We start from the raw sequence: 25,828 nt of genomic DNA, 5'->3' as shown, positions 1-25,828 counted from the left end.
TGTCTGCGTCTTTATTCCTGTCCTGCCCCTAGGTTAAAATATAATTGTTACTCTAGGTATGTATGTGAACATGTAGGTTCAAGAAAAGGTCTGGAAAGACACAACCAAAGAAGTAACAGTAGTGACCTATGGTTGGTGGCACTGTAGGTGTTTTTGGTTTTTTCTGTTTTCTTATCATTATTTTGTATTCTTTCGTTTATGAACTTTTATCGCTTTTGTAGCAAGGAAGAAAAGGTTCATGTACAAAAATATGCATGATCTCCTAGGATCTCAGCTGCTGTAGATTTTATGGAGGATTTTCAGTGCCTATTTGCCTGCAAGGAGGATTTGATTCTACTTAGTCTTCTCAGATATACATGCATGTGTTTCCCCAAATCCACAGACCTGATTGTGGGTTTAAGATGGTATTTTTCAGCAGTTGGCCATCCAATTCCATTTTTGTGACAGAAAAAAAAATATTATTATGCAAAAAAAAAAACCGCATCAGTTCTCAACCAATGTAATGGGAGGGTTGGTCGTTTTTGCTTTATTTATAAACTGTATGTATTAGGGACTAGTGGGTATAAAAAGTATAATTAACTAAATTTGATTTTTTTAAAAAGGCAGCAGGAAGGATGAATACCAAAATGATGTAAATAGTTACCTCTGAGTGGTGGGATTGTAGGTAATTTTCATTTTCTTCTTTTTGCTTCTCTACATTTCCTAATTTTTCTGTAATGCATTGATATAATAAGGGAAGGAGGCGATTACTTTAAAACCCACAGAAACAAGTTGCATTCATTTGTTTACAGCAGAAAATTCCAGTAAGAAGGGGTTTTACCATTGCTCTCGTTACAACAGGTGGTTTTTCTTTTTTTGGAGGACTGTGTAGCTTACAGAAAGAGCATGGGTCTGAGAATTAGGAGACTGCCCGTGGTTTTTTTTTGTTCTGTTTTGTTTGTTTTTTTAATTAATTAATTTATTTATGGCTGCGTTGGGTCCTCGTTTCTGTGCGCGGGCTCTCTCCATCTGCGGCGAGCGGGGGCCACTCTTCATGGCGGCACGCAGGCCTCTCACTGTCGCGGCTTCTCTTGTTGCGGAGCACAGGCTCCAGACGCGCAGGCTCAGTAGTTGTGGCTCACAGGCCCAGTTGCTCCGCGGCATGTGGGATCTTCCCAGACCAGGGCTCGAACCCGTGTCCCCTGCATTGGCAGGCAGATTCTCAACCACTGCGCCACCAGGGAAGCCCGACTGCCCGTGTTTTGATCCTGGCTGTATAGACTAGTCACTCACCCACTGCGTCTTTGTTTCATTGCACGTGAATAAATGAACATTGATGGAGCCTCGCCTATGCGCCTGGGTCCATGCTTGATGCTGGGGAGAGAGCAGCAAATCGAGCGAGATCTGGTCCCAGAAGTCCTGGAATTTCCAGGTCCAGTCAGGAGAAAAATAACAACCAGGCAAAGAGCAGTAGAATCATTTTGACACCTTACAGCCAAGTTTTACTGAGCACTTAGCAAATGCCAGGCACTGCTCAATGAGCTTTCTACACTTACCAACCCATTTAATTCTCACAATAACTCCATCAGGTAGATAGTACTATTATTCCCATTTTACAGACAAGGAAACTGAGGCCCAAAGAGAGTAACTAATTTACTCGAGGGCACACAGCTAGGAAGTCACAGAGTCAGGATTTCAACCCAACTCTGTGCTAGGCTGCCCTCTACCATATAACTAGGGGGGTCATAAATTAAATGAGGACCATGAGAGGGGAGAGACTGGACCTGGTCTCAGGGTGGAAGTAATACTTCCCGGAGGATCTGACATTTCACCTGAGACCACGCCCCACACTCCCCAAGGATGGTGGAAATAAATCAGGCAGACATCAGGGACAAGGACCTCTGGGGTCGAGGAAACAAGATAAATGAGCAGCTGTGACTGGGTGCTAAGCGAGCAGTATGGCTGCAGTGGTCATTGGCGATGAGAATGACCGTGAATTCTTTCTCCCCCGCCCCCAGATGTTCTTGGCCAGGGCACTTTATGACAACCACCCCGACTGTGCCGACGAGCTGGCTTTCTGCCGGGGAGACATCCTGACCATTCTGGAACAAAATGTGCCGGAAAGCGAGGGCTGGTGGAAGTGTTTGCTTCACGGGAGGCAAGGCCTGGCCCCTGCCAACCGCCTTGAAATCCTCGTGGAGGCCCCCGCCGACAAGCCCTGTCCCCCTTTCCTGAGAGGCCCGGAAGATGCTTCCACCAGCTCCCAGGAGACCTATGAAGTGCCCACCCTGCTCAACCCCTCATCTCCAGGCCCTGTGTACGAGCAGATGAAGAGCTGGGTGGAGGGGCCTCCGCCTCCCACAGTCCAAGTCTATGAAGTCCCTGACCCACCTGCCAGCGCCAGAATCGTCTGTGAAAAGACTCTATGCTTTCCAAAACAGGTAAGCCTGTTTCCAGACAGAAAGAATAGGTCAAGGGGTAGGTAGCACCCAGGGGCTTAACTACCCTTGAATCGTGGGTGTCCATCAGGAGATCAGACGTACAAGATGGGAAGCAGATGGTTGGGGTGAGTGGGTGAGCTTGTGTTTGGCACCCACTTTGGTTGTTATTAACACTCTGGGTACCTTGGCGGTTCCTGGCTCGCCAAGACACCCACACTTTGCAGGAAACTAAATGCTTAGTCAAGCTGTGTGTGAAAGCATCTCAACATTCATGGTGGTCTTTTTTTATACTAGGAACACTAGGATGGCTAGTGGTAAATGGAGGGGTTGAATTTCCATGGGTCAAAGGCAAGAAATCACTCATCAGATTTAAAATATGTATTCCTTTCAATCCAGAAACTTTACTTTCAGAATTGCTGCAGAAATATACAAGAAGGCAGAAATAGATCTGGATGAGGAGGCCATAGCCACTATAGCATTATTTGTTATAGGGAAAAATCCAAGATGCCTAAATGTGTATTCATGGGGTATTTGTTACATAAATTTTGGCATAACCCTATGATAAGCTACTATGCAGTTGTGAAAAAAAGATGAAGCAGTCCTATAAAGTATTTATAAGTGGGGAGAAAGAACCATTTAAACAAAAACCAACCTAACAAAGAAAAACTCAAAAAAAAAATTGTGCGTGTATGTGTGCATTGAAATGAATACACACCAACAGTGGTTACCCTTAGGAAGTGGAACTGGTTAAGGAGAAAGTGAAAGAAGGCATTAAGCAGGGACCTTTATTTTATTCGCTGCTGTGTCCCCAGCATCTGGGACCATGCCTGGCATGGGGTGGGTACTTGATAAATATTTGATGAACAAAGAGACTAGGAAGTTGATTTGTGCGTTATGTAGAGCATGTGTTACATCTGTAATTTTTTCAAATAACAATTTTTAAAAAACAGCAGAAAAGAAGCGCTCAGTAAATGCAGAATGAAACTTTTTTTTAAAAAAAAAGAAGGAAAGGAATTAAAAGAAGAGAAAAATAATGTACTGTTTTTCCCCAAGCCCTGGCCTTCATGGAGTGTTATGAATGTAGAACAGATTTGCATGGTCTTCAGTCACTGCAGGCATTTCCTGCCATCACACACTTTGCTTTCAGCTCAGATGACACATCCCACCCGGCCCCAGCTCTGCATGGAAGTCCCAGCGAGGTCCGTGTCCAGGAAAGGCCACTCCTCCCATGTATGTGCGGGCCCCCACCCCCCAGCCCCCCGAGCAACATCCCACCTACCATGCAGGCCTCCTCCACACTAGCTTCTTCAAACAAACAAGAAGGTGTTGATTCCTTAAGAGATTTTGAGTACTTCAGATTTCCTAGCTCCCCGGGGCTGCCAGGCAGAGAACCAGCTGTTACACAGAACAGCTGCCACTCGTAGGCACTGGCTGCAAACACCAGAAGGAGGCAGCTGAGTCTCCAGCAGCCATCCGTGAGGTGGACCCCAAGTCACTTTTCGGGAACAACTGGCCCAGATCTAGGCCTGGCACACTCAGCTGTCATCTGAGCAGCTGACTCGGTGCTGGCTTCTCTGAGAGCAACAAGTGGCCTGGGCTGAAGTTAACTAAGTTGCTTTTCAAAGCCACTAAAAGAAACAAAAAGAATCAAAGACCCCCTAAAAGGACAGCAGCTGCAATGTCCACTGTTCCCCGGGGGTCCCAAACCCCCAGCACAGTGCCAGGCTCCTGCAAGGTGCTCCGTAAACATTTACGGAATGAATGAAACGACCAGATCCAACCTAAGGCTTCACAACCGTGGACTCACTGTCAACTTCTAGACTGACAGTGGTATGAAAGGAGAGATGAGTTTACCATCCTAACTCAGAAAAGGGCCAGGGCATTAGCTGTAACATTTGTCCTTGACATGAAGCGTGGAGCTCTCGCCGGTGCAGGCTGCGGCCGTGGACAGAAGCCACGGCTGCCAAAGGGGAATTTAGAGGTGAGGGACCCCTCACCACTCAAGCAGGTCTTGCTGTGGCCCCAGTGAAACACCTGGGGCACTTTCCTGCCTCTCATTCCTGCTTAAGTTCCCTCCATCGCTGCCCTGTCTATATTTTTGCTCCCTCCCGCCTCCCTTTTTTCTTGCCTTCTCTGTGCTGTGGGGTCTTTTAAAGCAAGAGATGCCATCTGTGGCTTAGAAATCAGGAGTCCAGGTTCACTTGGCTTTTGGGGCAGCCACAGCTATGCTGGGTGATTGGAGACATCCCAGCACCGCTCTGTACTTCTCCTTCTTGCTCTGTATCAAGAGAGGGTGGGGCTCCATCGTTTCTAAGTTCACCTCAAGTTGTATCTTTTGGTGATTCTGAATAATTTTGCTTCTTCCTCTACTACAAGAAGGAAGGAGCTGGAAGAATGCAAGATGATAATCAGTTAAGAATCTTCTGATTCACAGAAAAGGCAGACATCTTCTCCCCGTTCGGGTAACCTAGCGGTGAGCCTTGAGTCTGAGACCGCCGAGAAAATATTACATTCTAAGCAGAAGCGGACATTGGTAAAACCGAGCACGGCCCGCCACTAGCTTTGAGCTGTTTTCCGACGGGCAGTTCACAGGGTTGGCACATGGCCCGGGGGACCCATTTCAGAGATTCCCCGGGTTGAGTATCTCTAGATTAAGGTTGGCCAAAAATTAAAAACCAAGAAGGTGGAAATATGTCACTTGTCTCAAGTTGTCCTAATAAGAGATTCTCCGTCTTTCTAGCTGGAAGAGACCCGTGTAGATTAGAACAACTCTTCGCTTTACAAATGAGGAAGTTGATTCCCAGGGAGGTGAAAGGGCCATCCAGGGTCACACCCTGATGAATACCAGAGACCGAAGTTTCTTTGTTGTGTCTGTCTCTGTCTACACCCCTGGGCTGCCAACACCCAAGGCAGAGCCCTTGGCCTGCCCTTGATCTTGTTCACCTGGCTCTGTGGCTGACGCTATCTATTTTGTCTTATTGAAGTTTAACCTATAGATCCTAAGGGTACAGAGTTCAGTCGCTAGTATCCGAATCTAGAAAAAGAACAAAACTAGCATCCCAGAAGCCCCCTCCCACCTCTCCCAGCCACTTCCCCCCAGGGTAACCACTATCTTGAGCTTTGTTTTACTTTTTATTCCAACTTCCTTAATATAACATGCCAGCCTCTCTTAAAAAAATAATAAAATAAAATGGCCATACAAAGAAGGTATTTGATTTTGGTTTAAATTCAGAGAGGGTAATCTTTTGTATTTCAAGTAAAAAGGTTAGATTTCCTGATGAAATTGCTTTTAGACCCTCTAGTTCTTGAACTGGAGTTACTTTCTGTCCTCCAAACCTTTCAAAACCACGTTTCTCAAAACAGGTTCCTTAACTGATTGCCATCTACATTTTCCAAGAAACACTGGGTATTTTTGAACTGACGTCTTTCCACCTAAAATTCCAAACACAGGAAAGTCCCCTTGTAGTCTGTAGGTTGTCTCTTGGGCAAGTGTGACCCACAAAGTCAGCTGCATAAATAAAATGGACCTGTGGTGATTGGAGAGTGGTAGGCAGTGGAACCGCATTTGGACAGGCTCTGCGGTGGGAGAGAGCTTGGTGTGTTCCAGTAAGGAGGGGGGTGGGCCGGGAGGAAGGACGGTGATGGCTGACAACTGGGGACACACCATGCATAGTCCCTGGGGTTGGGCAGGGCAAGGGCTGCAAGGAGCTTGGAATTAACCCAGAGCGTAATGGGGAACCAGTCCTGAGTTGGTCCTAGACAGAGCAACCGAAGACCAGCAGGGACCAAGTCCGGTTTACTAACCTGCAGCAGTGAAGGGATCACAGAACGGAGGATCAGGCAGCACCTGTAAAGCCCCCCCCGCCTGCCTCATTCACGGCTGCATCCTCAGCATCATTAGACAAACATTAATAACCCAGCATTCGAATCACAGCCTGGGATCCCTAGAGAACATCAGAATCACCCGGGAAACTTGATGATACTGCAGTTTTTCAGTTTCTCCGTCAAGACTCAGAAATTCCGTACAACGGACTCGGAGCCCAGGAATCTGCATTCCAACCTGCTTCCCAGGTGAGGCTGATGCAAGCAGCTATGGGCCAGCACGTGAGGAAGACTGCCCTCCACCATGGACCTCCCCAACAGCGTCCCGCTGTTCCCAGTCTCAGAACGAAGGGCCTCCAGTTAGAGGTGCCCAGAGAACGTCCCAGTGTGTCAGAGCTGCCTTTGCTGTCTCATGACCCGTGGACTCAGCGGTGACGTTTCTTTCCCTCCACTCTTCTTTTTCTCCCCAAGGCCCTCTTCACAATTCCCAGACCTGCTCGGACCTCGTTGCCAGCTCTGCCTTGCCAGGTGTATGATGTGCCTGCCCAGAGCCGGTGCCTCCCAGCCCTAAAGGTGAGCCTCAGCCGTGGCCCTGATCTTCCCACACCTCTCCATCCATCGTGAGGTCTCAGGGTCACGCAGACCCTGCGTTTCAGCTTTACCACTGAGATATCTCCTGGAGCATCAGTCCTGATTCCAAAGGACATATCACCACTCAGAAACCAGCTGTGTGCCCAGGGAACCCAGACCTGCTCAGGAGAACATTACTACTATTTGAATTCTGAATATTTAAAATTCTTTTACTTTTCATTTGTAATAGATACTTTATATCCACACACACAAACATACACATACACATATCTGCACTTTTTGTTTTTTTTTTCAGTTTCCAAAGCACTTTTATTTTGGCAGGTGCGATCTTAGTTCCCCTGCAGTGGGAGTGCGGAGTCTTTTTTTTTTTTTTTTAAATACATCTTTATTGGAGTATAATTGCTTCACAATACTGTGTTAGTTCTGTTGTACAACAAAGTGAATCAGACATATGCATACATATGTCCCCATATCCCCTCCTTCTAGAGCCTCCCTCCCACCCTCCCTATCCCACCCCTCTAGGTCATTGCAAAGCACCAAGCCGATCTCCCTGTGCTATGCTGCTGCTTCCCACTACCTAACTATTTTACATTCGGTAGTGTATATATGTCGATGCTACTCTCACTTCACCCCAGCTTTGCCCTCCCACTCCGTGTCCTCAAGTCCATCCTCTATATCTACATCTTTATTCCTGCCCTGTAACTAGGTTCATCAGTACCATTTTTTTTTTTTTTAGATTCCACATATATGTGTTAGCATACGGTATTTGCTTTTCTCTTTCTGACTTACTTCACTCTGTATGACAGACTCTAGGTCCATCCACCTCACTACAAATAACTCAATTTCGTTTCCTTTTATGGCTGAGTAATATTCCATTGTATATATGTGCCACATCTTCTTTATCCATTCATCTGTCAATGGACATTTAGGTTGGTTCCATGTCCTGGCTATTGTAAATAATGCTGCAATGAACATTGTGGTACGTGTCTCTTTTTGAACTATGGTTTTCTGAGGGTATATGCCCAGTAGTGGGATTGCTGGGTCGTATGGTAGTTCTATTTTTAGTTTTGTAAGGAACCTCCATACTGTTTTCCATAGTGGCTGTATCAATTTACATTCCCACCAACAGTGCAGGAGGGTACCCTTTTCACCACACTCTTTCCAGCATTTACTGTTTCTAGATTTTTTGATAATGACCATTTTGACCGGTGTGAGGTGATACCTCATTGTAGTTTTGATTTGCATTTCTCTAATAATTAGTGATGTTGAGAATCTTTCCATGTGTCTCTTGGCCATCTGTATGTCTTCCTTGGTGAAAAGTCTATTTAGGTCTTCCACCCATTTTTTTTTTTTTTTTTAATTTTTAGGGAAGGCTCTTTTATTTATTTATTTATTTTTATATTTATTTCTGGCTCTATTGGGTCTTCGTTTCTGCGCGAGGGCTTCCTCTAGTTGCGGCAAGCGGGGGCCACTCTTCATCGCGGTGCGTGGGCCCCCTCACTATCACGGCCTCTCTTGCTGCAGAGCACAGGCTCCAGACGCGCAGGCTCAGCAGTTGTGGCCCATGGGTCCAGTTGCTCCGCGGCATGCGGAATCTTCCCAGACCAGGGCTCGAACCTGTGTCCCCTGCATCAGCAGGCAGACTCTCAACCACTGCACCACCAGGGAAGCCCTTCCACCCATTTTTTAACTGGATTGTTTGTGTTTTTGATATTGAGCTCCATGAGCTGTTTGTATATTTTGGAGATTAATCCTTTGTCTGTTGTTTCATTTGCAAATATTTTCTCCCATTCTGAGGGTTGTCTTTTCGTCTTGTTTATGGTTTCCTTTGCTGTGAAAAAGTTTTTAAGTTTAATTAAGTCCCATTTGTTTATTTCTGTTTTTCTTTCTGTAGGAGGTGGGTCAAAAAAGATCTTGCTATGATTTATGTCAAAGAGTGTTTTTCCTATGTTTTCCTCTGAGAGTTTTATAGTGTCTGGTCTTACATTTAAGTCTTTAATCCATTTGGAGTTTATTTTTGTGTGTGGTGTTAGGTAGTGTTCTAATTTCATTCTTTTACACATAGCTATCCAGTTTTCCCAACACCACTTATTGAAGAGGCTGTCTTTTCTCCATGGTATGTTCTTGCCTCCTTTGTCATAAATTAGGTGCCCATATGTGCATGGGTTTATCTCTGGGCATTCTATCTTGTACCATTGATCTATATTTCTGTTTTGTGCCAGTACCATACTGTCTTGATTACTGTAGCTTTGTGGTATAGTTTGAGGTCGGGGAGCCTGATCCCTCCAACTACGTTTTTCTTTCTCAAGATGGCCTTGGCTATTTGGGGTCTTTTGTGTTTCCACACGAATTGTAAAATTTTTTGTTCTAATTCTGTGAAGAATGCCATTGGTAGTTTGATAGGGATTGCATTGAACCTGTAGATTGCTTTGGGTAGTATAGTCATTTTCACAATATTGATTCCTCCAATCCAAGAACATAGTATATTTCTCTATCTGTTTATGTCATCTTTGATTTCATTCATCAGTGTTTTTTTTTTTTAAATTTATTTATTTTTGGCTGTGTTGGGTCTTCGTTGCTGCACGCGGGCTTCTCATTGCGGTGGCTTTTCTTGTTGCGTAGCACGGGCCCTAGAGTGCGCGGGCTTCAGTAATTGTGGCATGCGGGCTCAGTAGTTGTGGCTCGCAGGCTCTAGAGCACAGACTCAGTAGTTGTGGCGCACGGGCTTAGTTGCTCCACGGCATGTGGGATCTTCCCAGACCAAGGATTGAACCCGGGTCCCCTGCACTGGCAGGCGGATTCTTAACCACTGTGCCACCAGGGAAGCCCCTCATCAGTGTTTTATAGGTTTCTGAGTACAAGTCTTTCGCCTCCTTAGGCAGGTTTATTCCTAGGTATTTTATTCTTTTTGTTGCAATGGTAAATGGGAGTGTTTCTTTAATTTCTCTTTCTGATTTTTCATTGTTGGTGTATAGGAATGCCAGAGATTTCTGTGCATTAATTTTGTATCCTGCAACCTTACCAAATTCATTGATTAGTTCTAGTAGTTTTCTGGTGGCATCTTTAGGATTTTCTATGTATAGTGTCATGTCATCTGCAAATAGTGACAATTTTACTTCTTCTTTTCCAATTTGTATTCCTTTTATTTCTTTTTCTTCTCTGATTGCTGTGGCTAGGACTTCCAAAACTATGTTGAATAAGAGTGGCAAGAGTGGACATCCTTGTCTTTTTCCTGATCTTAGTGGAAATGCTTTCAGTTTTTCACCTTTGAGTATGATGCTTGCTGTGGGTTTGTCATATATGGCCTTTATTATGTTGAGATAGGTTCCCTCTATGCCCATTTTCTGGAGAGTTTTTATCATGAATGGGTGTTGAATTTTTTTCAAAAGCTTTTTCTGCATCTATTGAGATGATCATATGGTTTCTATTCCTTAATTTGTTAATGTGGTGTATCACATCGATTGATTTGCGTTACTGAAGAATCCTTGCATCCTTGGGATAAATCCCACTTGATCATGGTGTGTGATCCTTTTACTGTTTTGTTGGATTCTGTTTGCTAGTATTTTGTTCAGGATTTTTGCATCTATGTTCATCAGTGATATTGGTCTATAATTTTCTTTTTTTGTGATATCATTTTCTGGTTTTGGTATCAGGGTGATGTTGGCTTCATAGAATGAATTTGGGAGTGTTTCTCTCTCTGCAATTTTTTGGAAGAGTTTGAGAAGGATCGGTATTAGCTCTTCTCTAAATGGTTGATAGAATTCACTTGTGAAGCCATCTGGTCCAGGACTTTTGTTTGTTGGAAGATTTTTAATTATGGTTCCAATTTCATTGCTTGTGATTGGTCTGTTCATATTTTTTGTTTCTTCCTGGTTCGGTCTTGGAAGGTTATACCTTTCTAAGAATTTGTCCATTTCTTCCAGGTTGTCCATTTTATTGGCAAAGAGTTGATTGTAGTAGTCTCTTAGGATACTTTGTATTTCTGCGGTGTCCGTTGTAACTTCTCCTTTTTCATTTCTAATTTTATCGATTTGCGTCCTCTCCCTTTTTTTCTTGATGAGTCTGGCTAAGGGTTTATCAATTTTGTTTATCTTCTCAAAGAACAAGCTTTTAGTTTTATTGATCTTTGCTAGTGTTTTCTTCATTTCTATTTCATTTATTTCCTCTCTGAGCTTTACGATTTCTTTCCTTCTACTGACTTTGGGTTTTCTTTGTTCTTCTTTCTCTAGTTGTTTTAAGTGTAGGGTTAGATTGTTTATTTGAGATTTTTCTTGTTTCTTGAGGTGAGGTTGAATTGCTATAAACTTCCCTCTTAGAACTGCTTTTGCTGCATCCCATAGGTTTTGGGTCATTGTGTTTTTGTTGTCATTTGTTTCTATGTATTTTTTAATTTCTTCTTTGATTTCTTCAGTGACCTCTTGGTTATTTAGTAGTACACTGTTTAGCCTCCATGTATTTGTGTTTTTTATAGTTTTTTTTCCTGTAATTGATTTCCAATGTCATAGCGTTGTGTTCAGAAAAGATGCTTGATACAATTTCAATTTTCTTAAATTTTCCGAGGCTTGATTTGTGACCCAATATGTGATCTATCCTGGAGAATGTTGCATGTGCACTTGAGAAGAAAGTGTATTCTGCCACTTTTGGGTGTTCTATAAATATCAATTAAATCTATCAGGTCTATTGTGTCATTTAAAGCTTGTGTTTTGTTATTTACTTTCTGTTTGGATGATCGGTCCATTGGTGTAAGTGGGGTGTTAAAGTTTCCTACTCTTATTGTGTTACTGTCAAATTCTCCCTTCATGGTTGTTAGCATTTGCCTTATGTACTGAGGTGCTCCTTTGTTGGGTGCATAAACATTTATAATTGTTATATCTTCTTCTTGGATTGATCCCTTGATGTAGTGTCTCTCCTTATCTCTTGTAACAGTCTTTATTTTAAAGTCTATTTTATCTGATATGATTATTGCTACTCCAGGTTTCTTTTGATTTCCATTTGCATGGAATATCTTTTTCCATTCCTTCACTTTCAGTCTGTATGTGTCCCTAGGTCTGAAGTGAGTCTCTTGTAGACAGCGTATAGATGGGTCTTGTTTTGGTATCCATTCAGCCAGTCTGTGTCTTTTGGTTGGAGCATTTAATCCATTTACATTCAAGGTTATTATCAATATGTATGTTCCTATTACCATTTTCTTAATTGTTTTGGGTTTGTTTTTGTGGGTCTTTTTCTTCTCTTGTGTTTCCTGCCTAGAGAAGTTTCTTTAGCATTTGTTGTAAAGCTGTTTCTGTGGTGCTGAATTCTCTTAGCTTCTGCTTGTCTGAAAAGCTTTTGATTTCTCCATCGAATCTGAATGAGATCCTTGCTGGGTAGAGTAATCTTGGTTGTAGGTTTTTCTCTTTCATTACTTTAAGTATATCCTGCCACTCGCTTCTGACCTGCAGAGTTTCTGCTGAAAAATCAGCTGATAACCTTATGGGGATTCCTTTGTGTGTTATTTTTTGTTTTTCCCTTGCTGCTTTTAATGTTTTTTCTTTGAATTTAACATTTGTTAGTTTGATTAATATGTGTCTTGGTCTGTTTCTCCTAGGGTTTATCCTGTATGGGACTCTCTGTGCTTCCTGGACTTGGGTGACTATTTCATTTCCCATGTTAGGGAAGTTTTCCACTATAATCTCTTCAAATATTTTCTCAGCCTTTTTCTTTTTCTCTTCTTTTTCTGGGACCCCTATAATTTGAATGTTGGTGTGTTTAGTGTCGTCCCAGAGGTCTCTGGGATTGTCTTCAATTCTTTTCATTCTTTTTTCTTTATGCCGCTCCTCGGAAGTTATTTCCACCATTTTGTCTTCCAGCTCACTTATTTGTTCTTCTGCCTCCGTTATTCTGTTATTGATTCCTTCTAGTGTATTTTTCATTTCAGTTATTGTGTTGTTCATCTCTGTTTGTTCTTTAGTTCTTCTAGATCTTTGTTAAACATTTCTTGTATTTTCTCAATCCATGCCTCCATTCTATTTCCAAGATTCTGAATCATCTTTACTATCATTACTCTGAATTCTTTTTCAGGTAGATTGCCTATTTTCTCTTCATTTATTTGGTCTTGTAGGTTTTTACATTGTTCCTTCATCTGTGACATATTTTTTTGCCGTCTCATTTAAAAAAATGTTTTTTTTATTTTTTAGGAGTGGGATTGTGTTCCTTTCTTACTGGTTGTTTGGCCTGAGGCTTCCAACACTGGAGTTTGTAGGCTGTTGGGTAGAGCTGGGTCTTGGTGCTGAGATGAGGACCTCCGTGAGACTTTACTCCGATGAATATTTCCTGGGGTCTGAGGTTCTCTGTTAGTCCAGTGGTTCGGACTTGGAGCTGCCACCACAGGAGCTCTGCCCCACCCCCAGTTCGTGAATCAAGATCCCACAAGCCACATGGGGTGACAAAAAAAAAAAAGAACAATAACATAGTAAAAAATAAAATTAGACTAGGAAACTAACAGATGTGTTAGAAAGAACATAAAAATAAAAATATACATGAATCAGCAACTGGAAGGTACATCAGTACCACAATAGTAAAAAAGAGGAGGAGGGAAAAGAAAAAAGAAAAAAAAGGAAAGGAAAAAAGAAAAAAAAGGGGGGAGAAGGCCTTGGCTGTGGAGGGTGGGGCCTAAGCAAGGGTGGTTTTGGGTGGTGGACGGGGCCTATGCTCAGGACCCACAGGTCTGGAAAAGGCCCTGAGGGCTGTGGGGGGTGGGGCTTAGGCTCAAGGAACAGAAGGGGCCCAGGCGTGCCCCCCATCCCTGGTCTCAGAGGGCATGGGACCTCACCTGGGAGCCCAGCAGGCTTCCTGGGCTCGAGTAGGCGGGACAATCGCCCTCCGCTCCTCTCCCTCTCCTCCTGGAGGGCCCCTCCTGCCTGCCTCTCCTGATCTCCCCGGCCTCCCTCCTCTGCCCCCAGGACCCATGTGGCCTGGAGGGGGCTTTGGTGGGGGGCTACCAGCCTGGGAGCTCAGCAGGCTCCCCAGCCCCAGTGGGCGGGGCAATCGCCGTTCACTCCCCTCCCGCTCTTCCTGGAGAGTCCCTCCCGCCTGCCTCTCCTGATCTTCCCGGCCTCAGGGGCACCAATCCTGTCTGGCCCCCATTTCTTCTCCCACCTCAGTCCCCCCATGTCCTACCAGTTCACTTGGCGGTTCCTCCCGTCTCCTTGGGCGTCAGGGTCCCACACCAGCAGCCGGCAGGCGCCCTAGTTGTGGGGAGACGCTAACTTGGTGTCTTCCCGCACTGCCATCTTGACTCCGCCCCCCTGCACTTTTTAAAAGTAATAATATCATGAAGGATATGCATCTTTTTTTTTGTTTTTTGGCTGCATTGGGTCTTCGTTGCTGCGCACAGGCCTTCTCTAATTGCGGTGAGCAGGGGCTTCTCTTGTTGCGGAGCACGGGCTCCAGGCATGTGGACTTCAGTAGTTGCAGCACGCGGGCTCATTAGTTGCGGCACACGTGCCCTAGAGTGTGTGGGCTTCAGTAGTTGTGGCACAGGGGCTTAGCTGCTCCGTGGCATGTGGGATCTTCTTGGACCAGGGCTCGAACCCGTGTCCCCTGCACTGGCAGGTGGATTCTTAGCCATTGTGCCATCAGGGAAGTCCCACATCACAGTCTTAACATTATCATTGGTTATCTTAACATTGATTATCTCTGGGGGAGGAAATTTTAGGTTTTGGGGTGTTTTTAAACTTATTTGAATGTTACTGGTACATCACTTCTGTAAGCCATGCTTCGTGTAATCAGAAAACAAATTCACTCACTTCTTAGCCCATCAAAATTGCCCCGTGGCTGTGTTCTCCCCTAACCATCAATGCACATGGAATGGCGTGGGTTTCCTGGAACCACACCCAGAGGCGCTGATGTTTGAGGTCTGGGTGGGCCCTGGGCAGCAGTAATGTTAGAGCTCCGAGATGGTTCTGGAGCACAGCCAGGGCTAAAGGCCACAGCTCTAGTCTAAATAAAAATTCAGGCCTGCTCTGTAACTTCCTGGTCACTGACAGGTAATAAGAAGTCTCAATGGAGAAATTTAATGTTCAGTGCAGGCAATACCCAAAGTTCCTACTATATTTAAAGCGAAAGCTCCTGCTCTCTCAGCATGTTTGCAGGGCCTGGGCTCCTGCTGCAGGGACGGAGGGCTGGCTGGATTCTCTGCTAGTTCCCTACCTCGGGTTCCTTCTCACTGGGTGACCTCAGGCTCCTGCGGGGCTGAGGGGAAGCAGCGGGGGAGGGCAGAGGTGGAAAGGTCCCGCATGCCTGGTTATGTGGGAGGGATGTCGCAGTGTTACCCCATGGAGGTAGTGAGCACTGCAGGCTGATTCTTTCTCTTCGGGGACATTTCCACAAGTGCCAACCCCTCCCCGCCTCCCCCGATTGCCGGGTATATCTCTCTCTCTCTCTCTCTCACTTTTTTTTTTTTTTTTGCGTGGCTTGTGAGATCTTAGTTCCCAACCAGGGATTGAACCTGGGCTCTCAGCAGTGAGAGTCTGGAGTCCTAATCACTGGACCACCAGGGAAGTCCCATGCTGGGTATCTCTTACCTGCAAGTTGCACAAGGTGGGCAGATGCTTCTCCTCCGACTGGTGGCTGAAGGTTCCTCCCTGAGCTCCAGGCAGCCGGCCGTCTCCAGCCTCACCCTCCTGAGATGCGCTCACTCTCTCGGCCTGGACCCTGCTCCAGTTCCCATGCAGCCCACGTCTGGTCCACAGAGAACGCACGGGCTCCCTCAGCCGCAATGGACCCCAGGGCCAGGACAGGGGGGCAGGCGGGGAATGGAGAATGGGGCACTTTCTCCCCTAAAGTTTTAAACAAAGACACATTCGCAAGACTCACTTCACTTGCCTCACCCTCGTCCCGGCCCTGTGGATCATTTCTTTATTCAAAATGTTGATATTTTGTTCATCACGATTTTTTTCACATCAATTGCGATTTTAAAGTATATTGCATTAAAATATTATTTACCTTAGACACTGAGTTTGTTGGTGCACCTTTAAATGTTATGCCAAGGCAGGGGCTTCCCTTTGCTCCCCCTGGTCCCTGCCCTGAGAACAGACCCCCTCAGCCCAGCCACCACCCTGTGCTTTGTCAGAAGATTCTCACCTTTAACTTTTCTCAAGCAGAGTTAGACACTGTGCACTATGACCCCAAGCTCAGGTGGCACAGGTCAAATCTCGGAAGGTCCCGTGAGGTACTTTCCACTTTGCTTGAAGAGAGTGAAAAGCATGCTTTCCTCCCCCCACTGAGAAGGGGACAGCAGGACACTCACAGCCCAACTCGCTCCAAAGAAACCCCCTCCCCAAATTCCAGCTTTTTCTCTCTTTCTTTGCAAAACCTGTTTTGGTGCTCTCTCACCTCGCTTTGGAATATGGAACCTATTTTTCTTATCCTAAAATATGTATTTCCTAATTGTTGCACCAAAAAAAAGCCTATTATCTGTAGAGGCGCCATGTCTTTTGCTCATTACTGGGTGTATATATGTCATACAGTTCAGTGTCTAGTCGTTAGTAGGCACTCAGTAAATATTTGCAGGATGAATACATGAGTTACAAGCACAGGAAAATTTCTACTGAGAAAAACAAGAAAGGTAAAAGACATAGTAAGTCCCAATCTTATATTTATTCTTCTTCAATTCAATCTTAAGGTGAACTAACAGGAGGAAATGAACTACCGTTTTTAACTGCAACGGCAGCTAATTCTCTCTGTAGTTTGTCCCCACTTTCAATTGAGAAGTCGCCTTTTCTAAAGCACAGAGTCCATTGTTGAAAATATACCCAGTAGAGCACACACTTCCACCATAAAAGCATCATGACTGAAATCCCCCAGGTCTTCAGTGATTTGTGTTTTCATTTGGAAAAAAAAAAAACACTGGAGTGGAGAGAGTTTGTGATGTGCAGCCATCAGGAGGGAAAAATTCAAGTTGTCCTTCTTTGTGGTCTTTCCCCAGGAGCCAGGGAAGCAGCAACAGCTATATGACATCCCCCCCAGACCCCAAAAAGCAGCACTTGGTCCCCCTGCCAGCCAACCAAACGTAAGTATGATGGGCGCTGAGATCCGATGCTATGCAAACCTGAACGGCCTCTGGGAAATGTTGTTTGCTTGGTCAAAATTAGGAATACAAATCCCTCATAGCAGAACTTACTTTACTGGAGGCAAAACTTGTAACTGCAATGGTGTTCAGGAACAGAACAAGCTATGTGGTTTAGATACATCCTTTGACTTCCATATGCCTCCGTTTCTTATCACAAACTTATGTGAGAATTGACATAATCCCTGCAAAGGGCCTAGTACAGTGCTTGGCACAGAGCAAGAGCTCAGTAGACTTTATTTTATTTTATTTATTTATTTTAATTAATTAATTAATTAATGGCTACGTTGGGTCGTTATTGCTGCAGGCGGGCTTTCTCTAATTGTGCTGAGCGGGGGCTACTCTTCGCTGCGGTGAGCGGGCTTCTCACTGCGGTGGCTTCTCTTGTTGTGGAGCACGGGCTCTAGGCGTGCGGGCTCAGTAGTTGTGGCTCGCGGGCTCTAGAGCGCAGGCTCAGTAGTTGTGGCGCACGGGCTTAGTTGCTCCGCGGCATGTGGGATCTTCCCGGACCAGGGCTCAAACCTGTGTCCCCTGCATTGGCAGGCGAATCCTTAACCACTGCGCCACCAGGGAAGTCCCATGAGCTCAGTAGACTTTAGATAAATGCTTCTTCTTATTGTATACCTTGGAGACATGTTGCATCAAGGTAGGTTTTTATTTGTATAAAGGGGAGGTGCCTTAATTTGAAATCTGTAATCCATGTTCATCATTGGATTCTGTCACATGTAGAAGTAAATATACCTGTGCCCAAGGTGGCAACTCAGCAGTGTCACGAGGGATGCATAGGAGTTTGTTAGACGGAAAGCAAGGGCTTGGGAGGACATTTAGAGCAGAGGAACCAGTTTGGGCAAAGTTAAATATAGTGGTTCAAGAGAGCATTCTGTGTTCAGGGGAAGGTAAACAGCAAGAGTAGCTGGACCTTTAAGGAGGGTGGTGGCAGAAGCAGAGAGCAAGGAGGCTCAAAAGGAGCTTGGAGCCCGACTGTGAAGGGCTTGAGTGATAACAGCAGCGGGGAGCCACAGAAGAAGCTTGAGTAGGGGAGTGTCGATCCGATTTTTAAGAAGCACAGTGCCCAGCACTTGGTGGGTCCTCAGTATAATACACATGTGTCACCTGCGTCGCTCATACTGTCTTTTTATTGCTCCTAAACTGGGTGACTTTGTGTGGTTTTTCACAGGGGCAGAGTGTTCCTCTGATGTCAAGCATTGCCTTAAGGAGAGGCAGCTGCAACACGCTCCCAAGCCCTCAGAAATCCGAATGGATTTATGACACGCCAGTGTCTCCGGAAAAGGCTGATGTAAGAAACGCATCTCTAAGCAGCTTTGTGGAAAACTCGGGGCACCGTACTCTCCCCAGGTACATGTCCGGTTTTCACAGCCCTCAGAACAGCAGAGCAACGACCCTCAGTCCACACCCGCGGAAAAATGTGCCCATGCAGAAAAAACTCAGCCTTCCAGAGATTCCTTCTTATAGCTTTCCACTACCCAGGGTTGCATTCCCTTTGGATGAAGGTGCCAGCTACCAGGTCCCTTCAAGCTTTCTGATCTCCCGAGTGGAAGAGCAGAACACCAAGCTGAACATTTACGACGTCCCTAAAGTGATGCCAAGTGTCCCCCAGGCTGGGAAAGAGCTGGCAAAAGCCGATGGGCCTTCAGAGAATTCCATGGACCGTAATTCCTCGTGGTTCTCCGGACGGGCAGCGTCTCTGTCTCCCGAACCCGACGGCTTATCCGTTTCCAGCTCTGGCAGCAGAGCCAGCGTCCTTTCCTCCTCCTCCTCCACGTCCAGCCACTCTTCTAGCTCCTTCTCGGAGGAGTCAGCCAGAGAGCTCCCCTTGGACCCGGACTCGGCCAAAGAGACAGCCACAGCTCTGCAGCACAAGGTGGACTGCTCTGTCGCGGGCCTGATGCTCTTCGTCAGCAGGCGGTGGAGGTTCAGAGACTACCTGGAGGCCAATATCCACGCGATCCGCAGGGCTGCCGACTGCATAGAAGAATCCTTGAGAGAATTTCTGGATTTCGCCTGCGGCGTCCGTGCGACTGCCTGTAACCTCACCGACAGTAAACTTCAGGCCAAAATTAGGGATCAGCTACAGACAATCTCCAACTCCTACCAAATCCTGCTTGAAACAAAGGAAAGTCTGGAGAGCTGCGATTGGTCCCTGGAAGTCCTTGTGACCAACAAAGTCCAGAACAGCCTGGATGACCTGGAGAGATTTGTCCTGACGGCGCGGATGGTTCCAGAAGACATCAAGAGGTTCGCCTCCCTCGTCATTGCCAATGGGAGGCTCCTTTTCAAGCCGAACTGTGAAAAGGACGACCCCGTGCAATTGACCCTAAATGCAGAATTTAAGCTTGCAAAATCCGTCCAGCTTCCCCAAAAGGATATTGAATCATACCAAAGGAATGCTCCTTTTCAGAAACAAAGGGAAAGCGAACACCCTCCTGAACTATTAAAGAAAAATAGGACAAATGTTTGTGAACAGGTGAGTTCAGAGTGGTATACTATAAGGGGACTTTCTATTTTTATCTGGAGTGGTCACCAGTAAGTTAGATGATGAGAATCTGTTTTATCGTCTTTGGGGAGACAAGGGTTCCGTTTTCCAGAAAATAAAATTCATGGAAGTAAAATTCTAGATGAGCTCTTAGTAAGAAGTAAGATACGTATCTTAATATTAAGGCAGACAGGATGTCTTCTGGAAATTTGGGGGTTTCGGGCTTACCTCTGATGCTAGGATTAGAAAGGATTTTGAAAACCTTGTGAAACCTGTTCTTTGAACAAAATTTTTCATCTCACCATCAAGTTTCTTTGCATTTTTGAAAGTTATAAATTTAGTCATTGTCAGTGTGTTTCTTAGAAACAGAAGAGGAACTGTAAACACTCTTCCAAATTGTGCATGGTCCTAGCAGCCTCCAGACTCTAGTTACTCTTAGGAGTACTTTGCTCCATGAGTCTAGACACTATAGAAAGAGACCTTTAGTTCAAGAATTGCAAGTTGCAGGGCTTCCCTGGTGGCGCAGCGGTTAAGAATCAGCCTGCCAGTGCAGGAGACACGGGTTCGAGCCCTGATCCGGGAAGATCCCACATGCCTCAGAGCAACTAAGTCCGTGCGCCACAACTACTGAACCTGCGCTCTAGAGCCCACGAGCCACAACTACTGAGCCTGCCCTCTAGAGCCCACGCACCAAGAGCCCATGCTCCGCAACAAGCCACTGCAATGAGAAGCCTGTGCACTGCAGCGAAGAGTAGCCCCCCACTCGCCGCAACTAGAGAAAGCCCACGTGTGGCAAGGAAGACCCAACGCAGCCAAAAAAAAAAAAGAATTGCAAGTTGCAAGAAATGCAGCAGGTAACCTGGGGCCTGTGTCAGGGAGATAACTCAGTGCTTTCAGCCCCAGTCTTGGTTTTCTGCTGACATGCCTGGAGGTGCAAGAGCTTTAACACACTCTAGAGAAGCTGGAAATTTGGATATTTTTCATTTCCCAATAAAATTGTGTGTCATTATATTAGGCCATGTTGGTAGGCAAAATTCAGCCCTCAGGCTGCTGAAGTCTCCTTTGTTGGAAAAAGTCATCACTAGGTAGAACCATCAACAAAAACATAAAGAGGAATGCTCAAGTTTTAAAGTGGACTTAAACAGCTATATAATAGTATAAAGACCATTCTAGTTGGTAACTTGAAGGGATTTTATGTTTCAGGAGTTGCCTAGCCTAGAAGAGAAAGAAAAACCCATCTTGGAACAAAGGTTGGATGAAAACAAAGACTTAGAAACACAGGTAAGTGATGATGCTGACTCTCCAATACTTCTGATTGACGGATAGGCTTTATCCCCAGAGATGTTTCCTGCTGTGAATAATTCAGCATTACAGCCCTGACCCACATGGGAGGAGACTTGGTTTTGTGACAGTTCTTCCTTTTTTGCAGTAGAAGGAACCCTGGAGATGAGCAAGTCCAATGAGCCCCAAAATGTGGATCATGGTCCTTTAACCATCAGTGAAATAATTCTAGGTGCTCTGCAAGTTTATCACAGGAGATACTGATATGGCATGAAGTCACACGGACTCACATTCTTGTTGACATTTTTCCCCCTTTGGCTTAAACAATAGAAATTTATTTTCTCACAATTCTGGAGGCTAGAAATCCAAGATCAGGGTTCGTTTCTTCTGACGTGTCTTTCCTTGGCTTGTACATGGTTGTCTTCTCCCTGTGTCTTCACTTGATCTTCCCTCTGTGCGTGTATCTGTTTGACATTCCCTTTTAATATTTCTGATTACAACAGAAAAACCATTTTGGTTTGGGACCTGTGTATCTTCAACACCTCTTAGACATTTGATATTCTTCCTTTTTTTTTTAAAATCAAAAATGTTATCATCGTACTTATTTTTCATTGGTTACCTCCTATTATTGGCAAATGATAGTAGTTTTCCATTTACAAATTTTAAAAGTTTTAACTTAAGTAAAAACAGCTGATCACTTAAAGACAAAGATGAAGCTGATTGAAGTTAAGAGGAAGGTAGAAAGGGCATAATGTGTGAAGGTTTTCTTTGAATAACTGAAGCCTGGGAACCAGTGAACCCATTCAACTTCCTGGCTGATGTGGGGGTGGGGAGAGCAGCGTGGGAGAGAAGGGACAGAGATATCCAATGATGTGGAAAAGATTGTTTGCCTTCTCAGAGGCCAACTAAGGTAATAACCCAGGCGTCCTGATGCTTCGTTCTGCAAACCCCAAACCCAAAACTTGGGGCCTGTCAGATGGCTAAAAGTCATGCTATTTTGTTCAACATGAAGTATGCCTTGGACCAGTGGTTCTAAAACCTGAGAGTGTGTCATAGTTTCCTATAGGGCTTGATAAAACCCAGAGGGCTGGACCCCACCCCAGCGTTTCTGATTCAGTGGGTCTAGGGAAGGGCCTGAGAATTTTCTTTTCTAACAAGTTCCCAGGTGCTGGAGGTCCAAGGATCACCCTTGGAAAAACCCTGCTTTAGACTGACTGCTTCTCAGTGGGGGTGGCAGGAGGACCACTGACCGTCAGGTGGACAGTTCTTCATTGCGTGCGATGGACTGTTCAGCATCCCTAGCCCCCTGTCCACTGGTAGCCTGTAGTGTTCCCTGGTCAACGTGACAACCAAAAATACCTCCAGAGATTTCCAACAGCCCAGAATAAAAATCATAGTACATTTTTGTTTACCTACAGGTAATACTCCCAAGCTAAGATGCCAGCATTCCAATGTCCAGAAGATTGCTCCTCATTTCTAGCCTCTGATGCATTCTTCTCATGCTCCCTGCCCCCCGAGAGTCCATCTCAACCAACACTCCAGTCTTTTCTTCCCTTTACCTGTCTATCTTAATCTGTTTGTGCTGCTACAACAAAGTACCATAGGCTGGGTGGCTTATAAACAACAGAAATTTATTTCTCACAGTCCTAGAGGCTAGGAATCCAAGATCAGGGTGCTAGCAGGGTCAGATTCTGGTGAGGGCCCTCTTCCAGGCTGCAGACTGCCCACTTCTCATTGTATCCTCACCTGGCAGAGAGCAGAGGGTGGAAGCAAGCTCTCGGGCAACTCTTGTAAGAGCACTAACCCCATTCCTGGGGGCCCCATCCACATGACCTTATCTAATGCTGGTCACCTCCCAAAGGTCCCATCTCCCAATAACTTCACACTGAGGGGTAGAGTTTCATGATATGAATTTTGGGGAGACACAGTCAGACTATAACACTGTCTGAGTGCTTCTGAGCTGGGCGTTTTAAGATCATAGGTTGATAAAAGTGCACAGTTTAATAGAAAGAATGAGAGTTTCAGGCTTGCTGACTAGGCTAAGAGCTTCAGATCTTTATTTTGCTAATATAGTGACCCTAGGCAGCCTCTTCTCTTCTGGAAGCCTCAGTCTCCTCACCTATAACCTAACAAAGGGGCTTTTGTTTTTTAAACTTTTTATTTTATATTAGAGTATAGTTGATTAACAATGTTGTGTTAGTTTCAGGTGTACACAGAGTGATTCAGTTAGACATATACATGTATCTATTCTTTTTCAAATTCTTTTCCCGTTTAGGTTGTTATATAATATTGAGCAGAGTTCCCCGTGCTGTACAGTAGGTCCTTGTTGGTTATCCAATTTAAATATAGCAGTGTGTTTGATTGTTACCTGGAATAGGATTTCCACTAAGTTTGATGCTGAGAATCTTTCAGCAGTGAATAGGCTTTGGTTCCACATTCCAGAAAATAAAGTTCACGAAAGTAAAATTCTAAATAAAACTTTAATTAGCAAGTAAGATAAATATTTTAATCTTAAAGCAGATAAGTCAGTATATTTTTATTTCTTCTGGAAATTTGGGGGATTCAGATTTACCTCTGATACTGGAACTAGGAAGGGTTTTTAAAATGCTTTAAAACCTGTTCTTTAAGTAAGTTTTTAAATCTCACCATCAAGTTTTCTGCATTTTTTTTTAAGGTTATAAATTTAGTCATTGTCAACGAGTTTCTTAGAATGGGTTTCTAACAGTTTGTTGAGAGGATTGAATACGATTTTATATGTATCTAATATGAATGATTTTATATATATAATGCAATATATAAAATTATATACCTGAGAGATAATTTATATGTAACAGTGCTTTGAAAACCTTAACATTAATTTATTAGGCAAATGTTATACTGTGGGGCTTCCCAAACAAAACTGTCCTTTTTCTTACAAAACGTCTAGCAAATTGAGCAAAAACAGGAAAAGAGAGACAACCACAGCCTGTCGATCGAATCTCTCTCTCATCCATCGTTTCCTTTACCTTCTCTAGAATCCTAGCTCCCTTAGCACCCGACCTTTGAGTCAGCAGAACCCTGAGAAGAAAATCCGCCTTTCTGAACATGGCCGCCTCTATTTCGGGGCGCTCTTCAAAGCCATCGGCGTGTTGAACAGCAGTCTCGGCAACAGCCAGCCCCCCGAGATCTTCATCACGCAGAGCAAGCTGGTCATCATGGTCGGGCAGAAGCTGGTGGACACGCTGTGCCAGGAGACCCAGGAGAGGGACGTGCGCAACGAGATCTTGCGTGGCAGCAGCCGCCTCTGCAGCCTGCTCAAGGACCTGGCGCTGGCCACCAAGCACGCCGTACTCCAGCATCCCAGCCCCACCGCCCTGGGGCACCTCCAGGCCGAGGCCAAGAAGCTGGAGCGGCACACGCAGCAATTCAGGGGGACGTTGGAATGAGCCTCCTTCCTCCCTCCTTCTCCCTGTTAACCTCTTCGCTTCAGCTTCACACCCACAGCCTGTGCAAGTCTGTGCTCTGGGAAAAGCCAGCCTGGGGATACACCAAGGGGTGGCAACAGCCGTGGTGCCCAAACCCGGTATTACCAAGTGGCTGAGCAACCCCAGGACATTGGCTTATCCCACAGAGAGTCAGGGAAGAGAATCAGGTGTGAACTAAGGACCAAAGTTTTTAGCCTATCATGTAGGGCCAGTGTGTGAAATGAAGTTATAGAAATCAATTTTTATATGGGCTAAATGTGTGCCTGTTTTAAACTCATTCATTCAGTACTTACTTATTGGGTACCTATTATATGTCAAATTCTAGGTGCTGGGCATATAGCACTGAATCAGACTGAGGCTTTGCCCTCAAGGAGCTTACAATCGAATGGGGAGACAGACAAATGATGAAGAAATACATACACAATGTATTAGGTGCTAGGGAGAAAATAAGTAGGAGAAGCGGCGAGAGATTATTTTCAAACAATTAATTTCTGTTGCATCTGCTAGAAAATGTAATAAGTTTTTCATTTTGGATTAAACTAATTCTGTGAGATTGGTACAAATTATGTATCTGCATCTTACACCAAAAAAAAAAAAAAAAATATATATAGCGCTATTTTATCTGAACCTAGTAAAACAGGCATGTTATAAGTAGCAGTAAATTTGCAACATAACATGTTCTGTTGGGTTCCCTATTAATTTATTTTGTACATTATAGGTTCTGTGTTGATAAATTCAGTATGTTGGATCATAAAAGGTTTATACCTCAGCGGTCTCAAATGTGTTATCATTTATAATATTATGTAAATACAGTCATGAATTGCAACATCCTTTGTAGCAATCTTTTCTTTGGAAAAGTCTTTGATCCGTGTCACTTGGGTTCTGGTACCAAAGCAACATGTTTACTTGTGTCATTTAAACGCTTCTCCCCAAAGTGTTCAAGGAGCTACAGAAGAGGCCAAGTTTGCATGCGCAAGGCTAGCTCAGGAAAAACAAAGCCAGGAAGTGTGGTATAAACAGGATCCCTATCACCGGGCACAGATCTGAGAGTGGCCCAGAGCTCCCCCCGCCACCCCTGCAAGTCAAACCACCTCCTCTTCCTCTCCTTGCAGCTGGGGCTTTAGCTTACATTGCTATGGTTACATCATCACTTCAAGTCTTCAAGTCTCCTACGTGCACCTAAGCCACTAAGCGTCTCCAGGCTGGAAATCACCTGAAATGGTACCAGCTCCGGTTCCTATCTGCTACTTAGTAAGCGCTGTTAAATTGTTGACTGCCAAAAGACTAATTATTTTCATTGAGTTAGTCTCAGGGTCCCTAAAGAAGGATCCCATCTTTGTGAGGCTTGGTTGCCTACACTAGAATGGAGAGATCCACATTCTGGGAGCAGCTGTGATCTGCATCAGCTAGGACTCCTTCTGTTACAAGGGATCAAAAACCATATCCACACTCTCTTAAGCAATAAAGGGAATTTATTGACTCAAGTATATTAAAATAATCCAGGGGCAAGCTGGCTTCAAGAACAGCTGGTTTTAGCAATCCCACTACTGGGCATATACCCAGAGAAAACCATAATTCAAAAAGACACATCCACCGCAATGTTCATTGGAGCCCTATTTACAATAGCCAGGTCATGGAAGCAACCTAAACG

The 25,828-nt window shown here is 44.8% G+C and overlaps 1 protein-coding gene across 3 annotated transcripts in view; it reads left to right on the top strand.

Moving 5' to 3' along the window:
* The window catches only part of CASS4 (Cas scaffold protein family member 4), a 44,507-nt gene extending 19,606 nt beyond the window's left edge, over nucleotides 1-24,901 (top strand). The window contains exons 2-7 of one of the 3 annotated variants that reach the window (XM_036824319.1): nucleotides 1,998-2,420; nucleotides 6,714-6,815; nucleotides 16,798-16,881; nucleotides 18,116-18,235; nucleotides 20,636-20,713; nucleotides 23,728-24,901. In XM_036824319.1, coding sequence (XP_036680214.1) covers nucleotides 1,998-2,420; nucleotides 6,714-6,815; nucleotides 16,798-16,881; nucleotides 18,116-18,235; nucleotides 20,636-20,713; nucleotides 23,728-24,138 — 1,218 coding nt within the window. In that variant the 3' untranslated portion in view covers nucleotides 24,139-24,901. Of the gene's footprint in view, nucleotides 1-1,997; nucleotides 2,421-6,713; nucleotides 6,816-16,797; nucleotides 16,882-18,115; nucleotides 19,424-20,635; nucleotides 20,714-23,727 lie in introns of all 3 variants that reach the window. The other 2 variants (XM_036824317.1, XM_036824318.1) reach the window with 2 other exon arrangements.
* Nucleotides 24,902-25,828: the final 927 nt, after the last annotated feature.

This window comes from Balaenoptera musculus, chromosome 15, assembly GCF_009873245.2.
Source record: "Balaenoptera musculus isolate JJ_BM4_2016_0621 chromosome 15, mBalMus1.pri.v3, whole genome shotgun sequence".
Lineage (NCBI taxonomy): Eukaryota > Metazoa > Chordata > Mammalia > Artiodactyla > Balaenopteridae > Balaenoptera > Balaenoptera musculus.
Note: the sequence above shows the minus strand (reverse complement) of the source record. Positions and strands in the feature narration are given on the sequence as shown.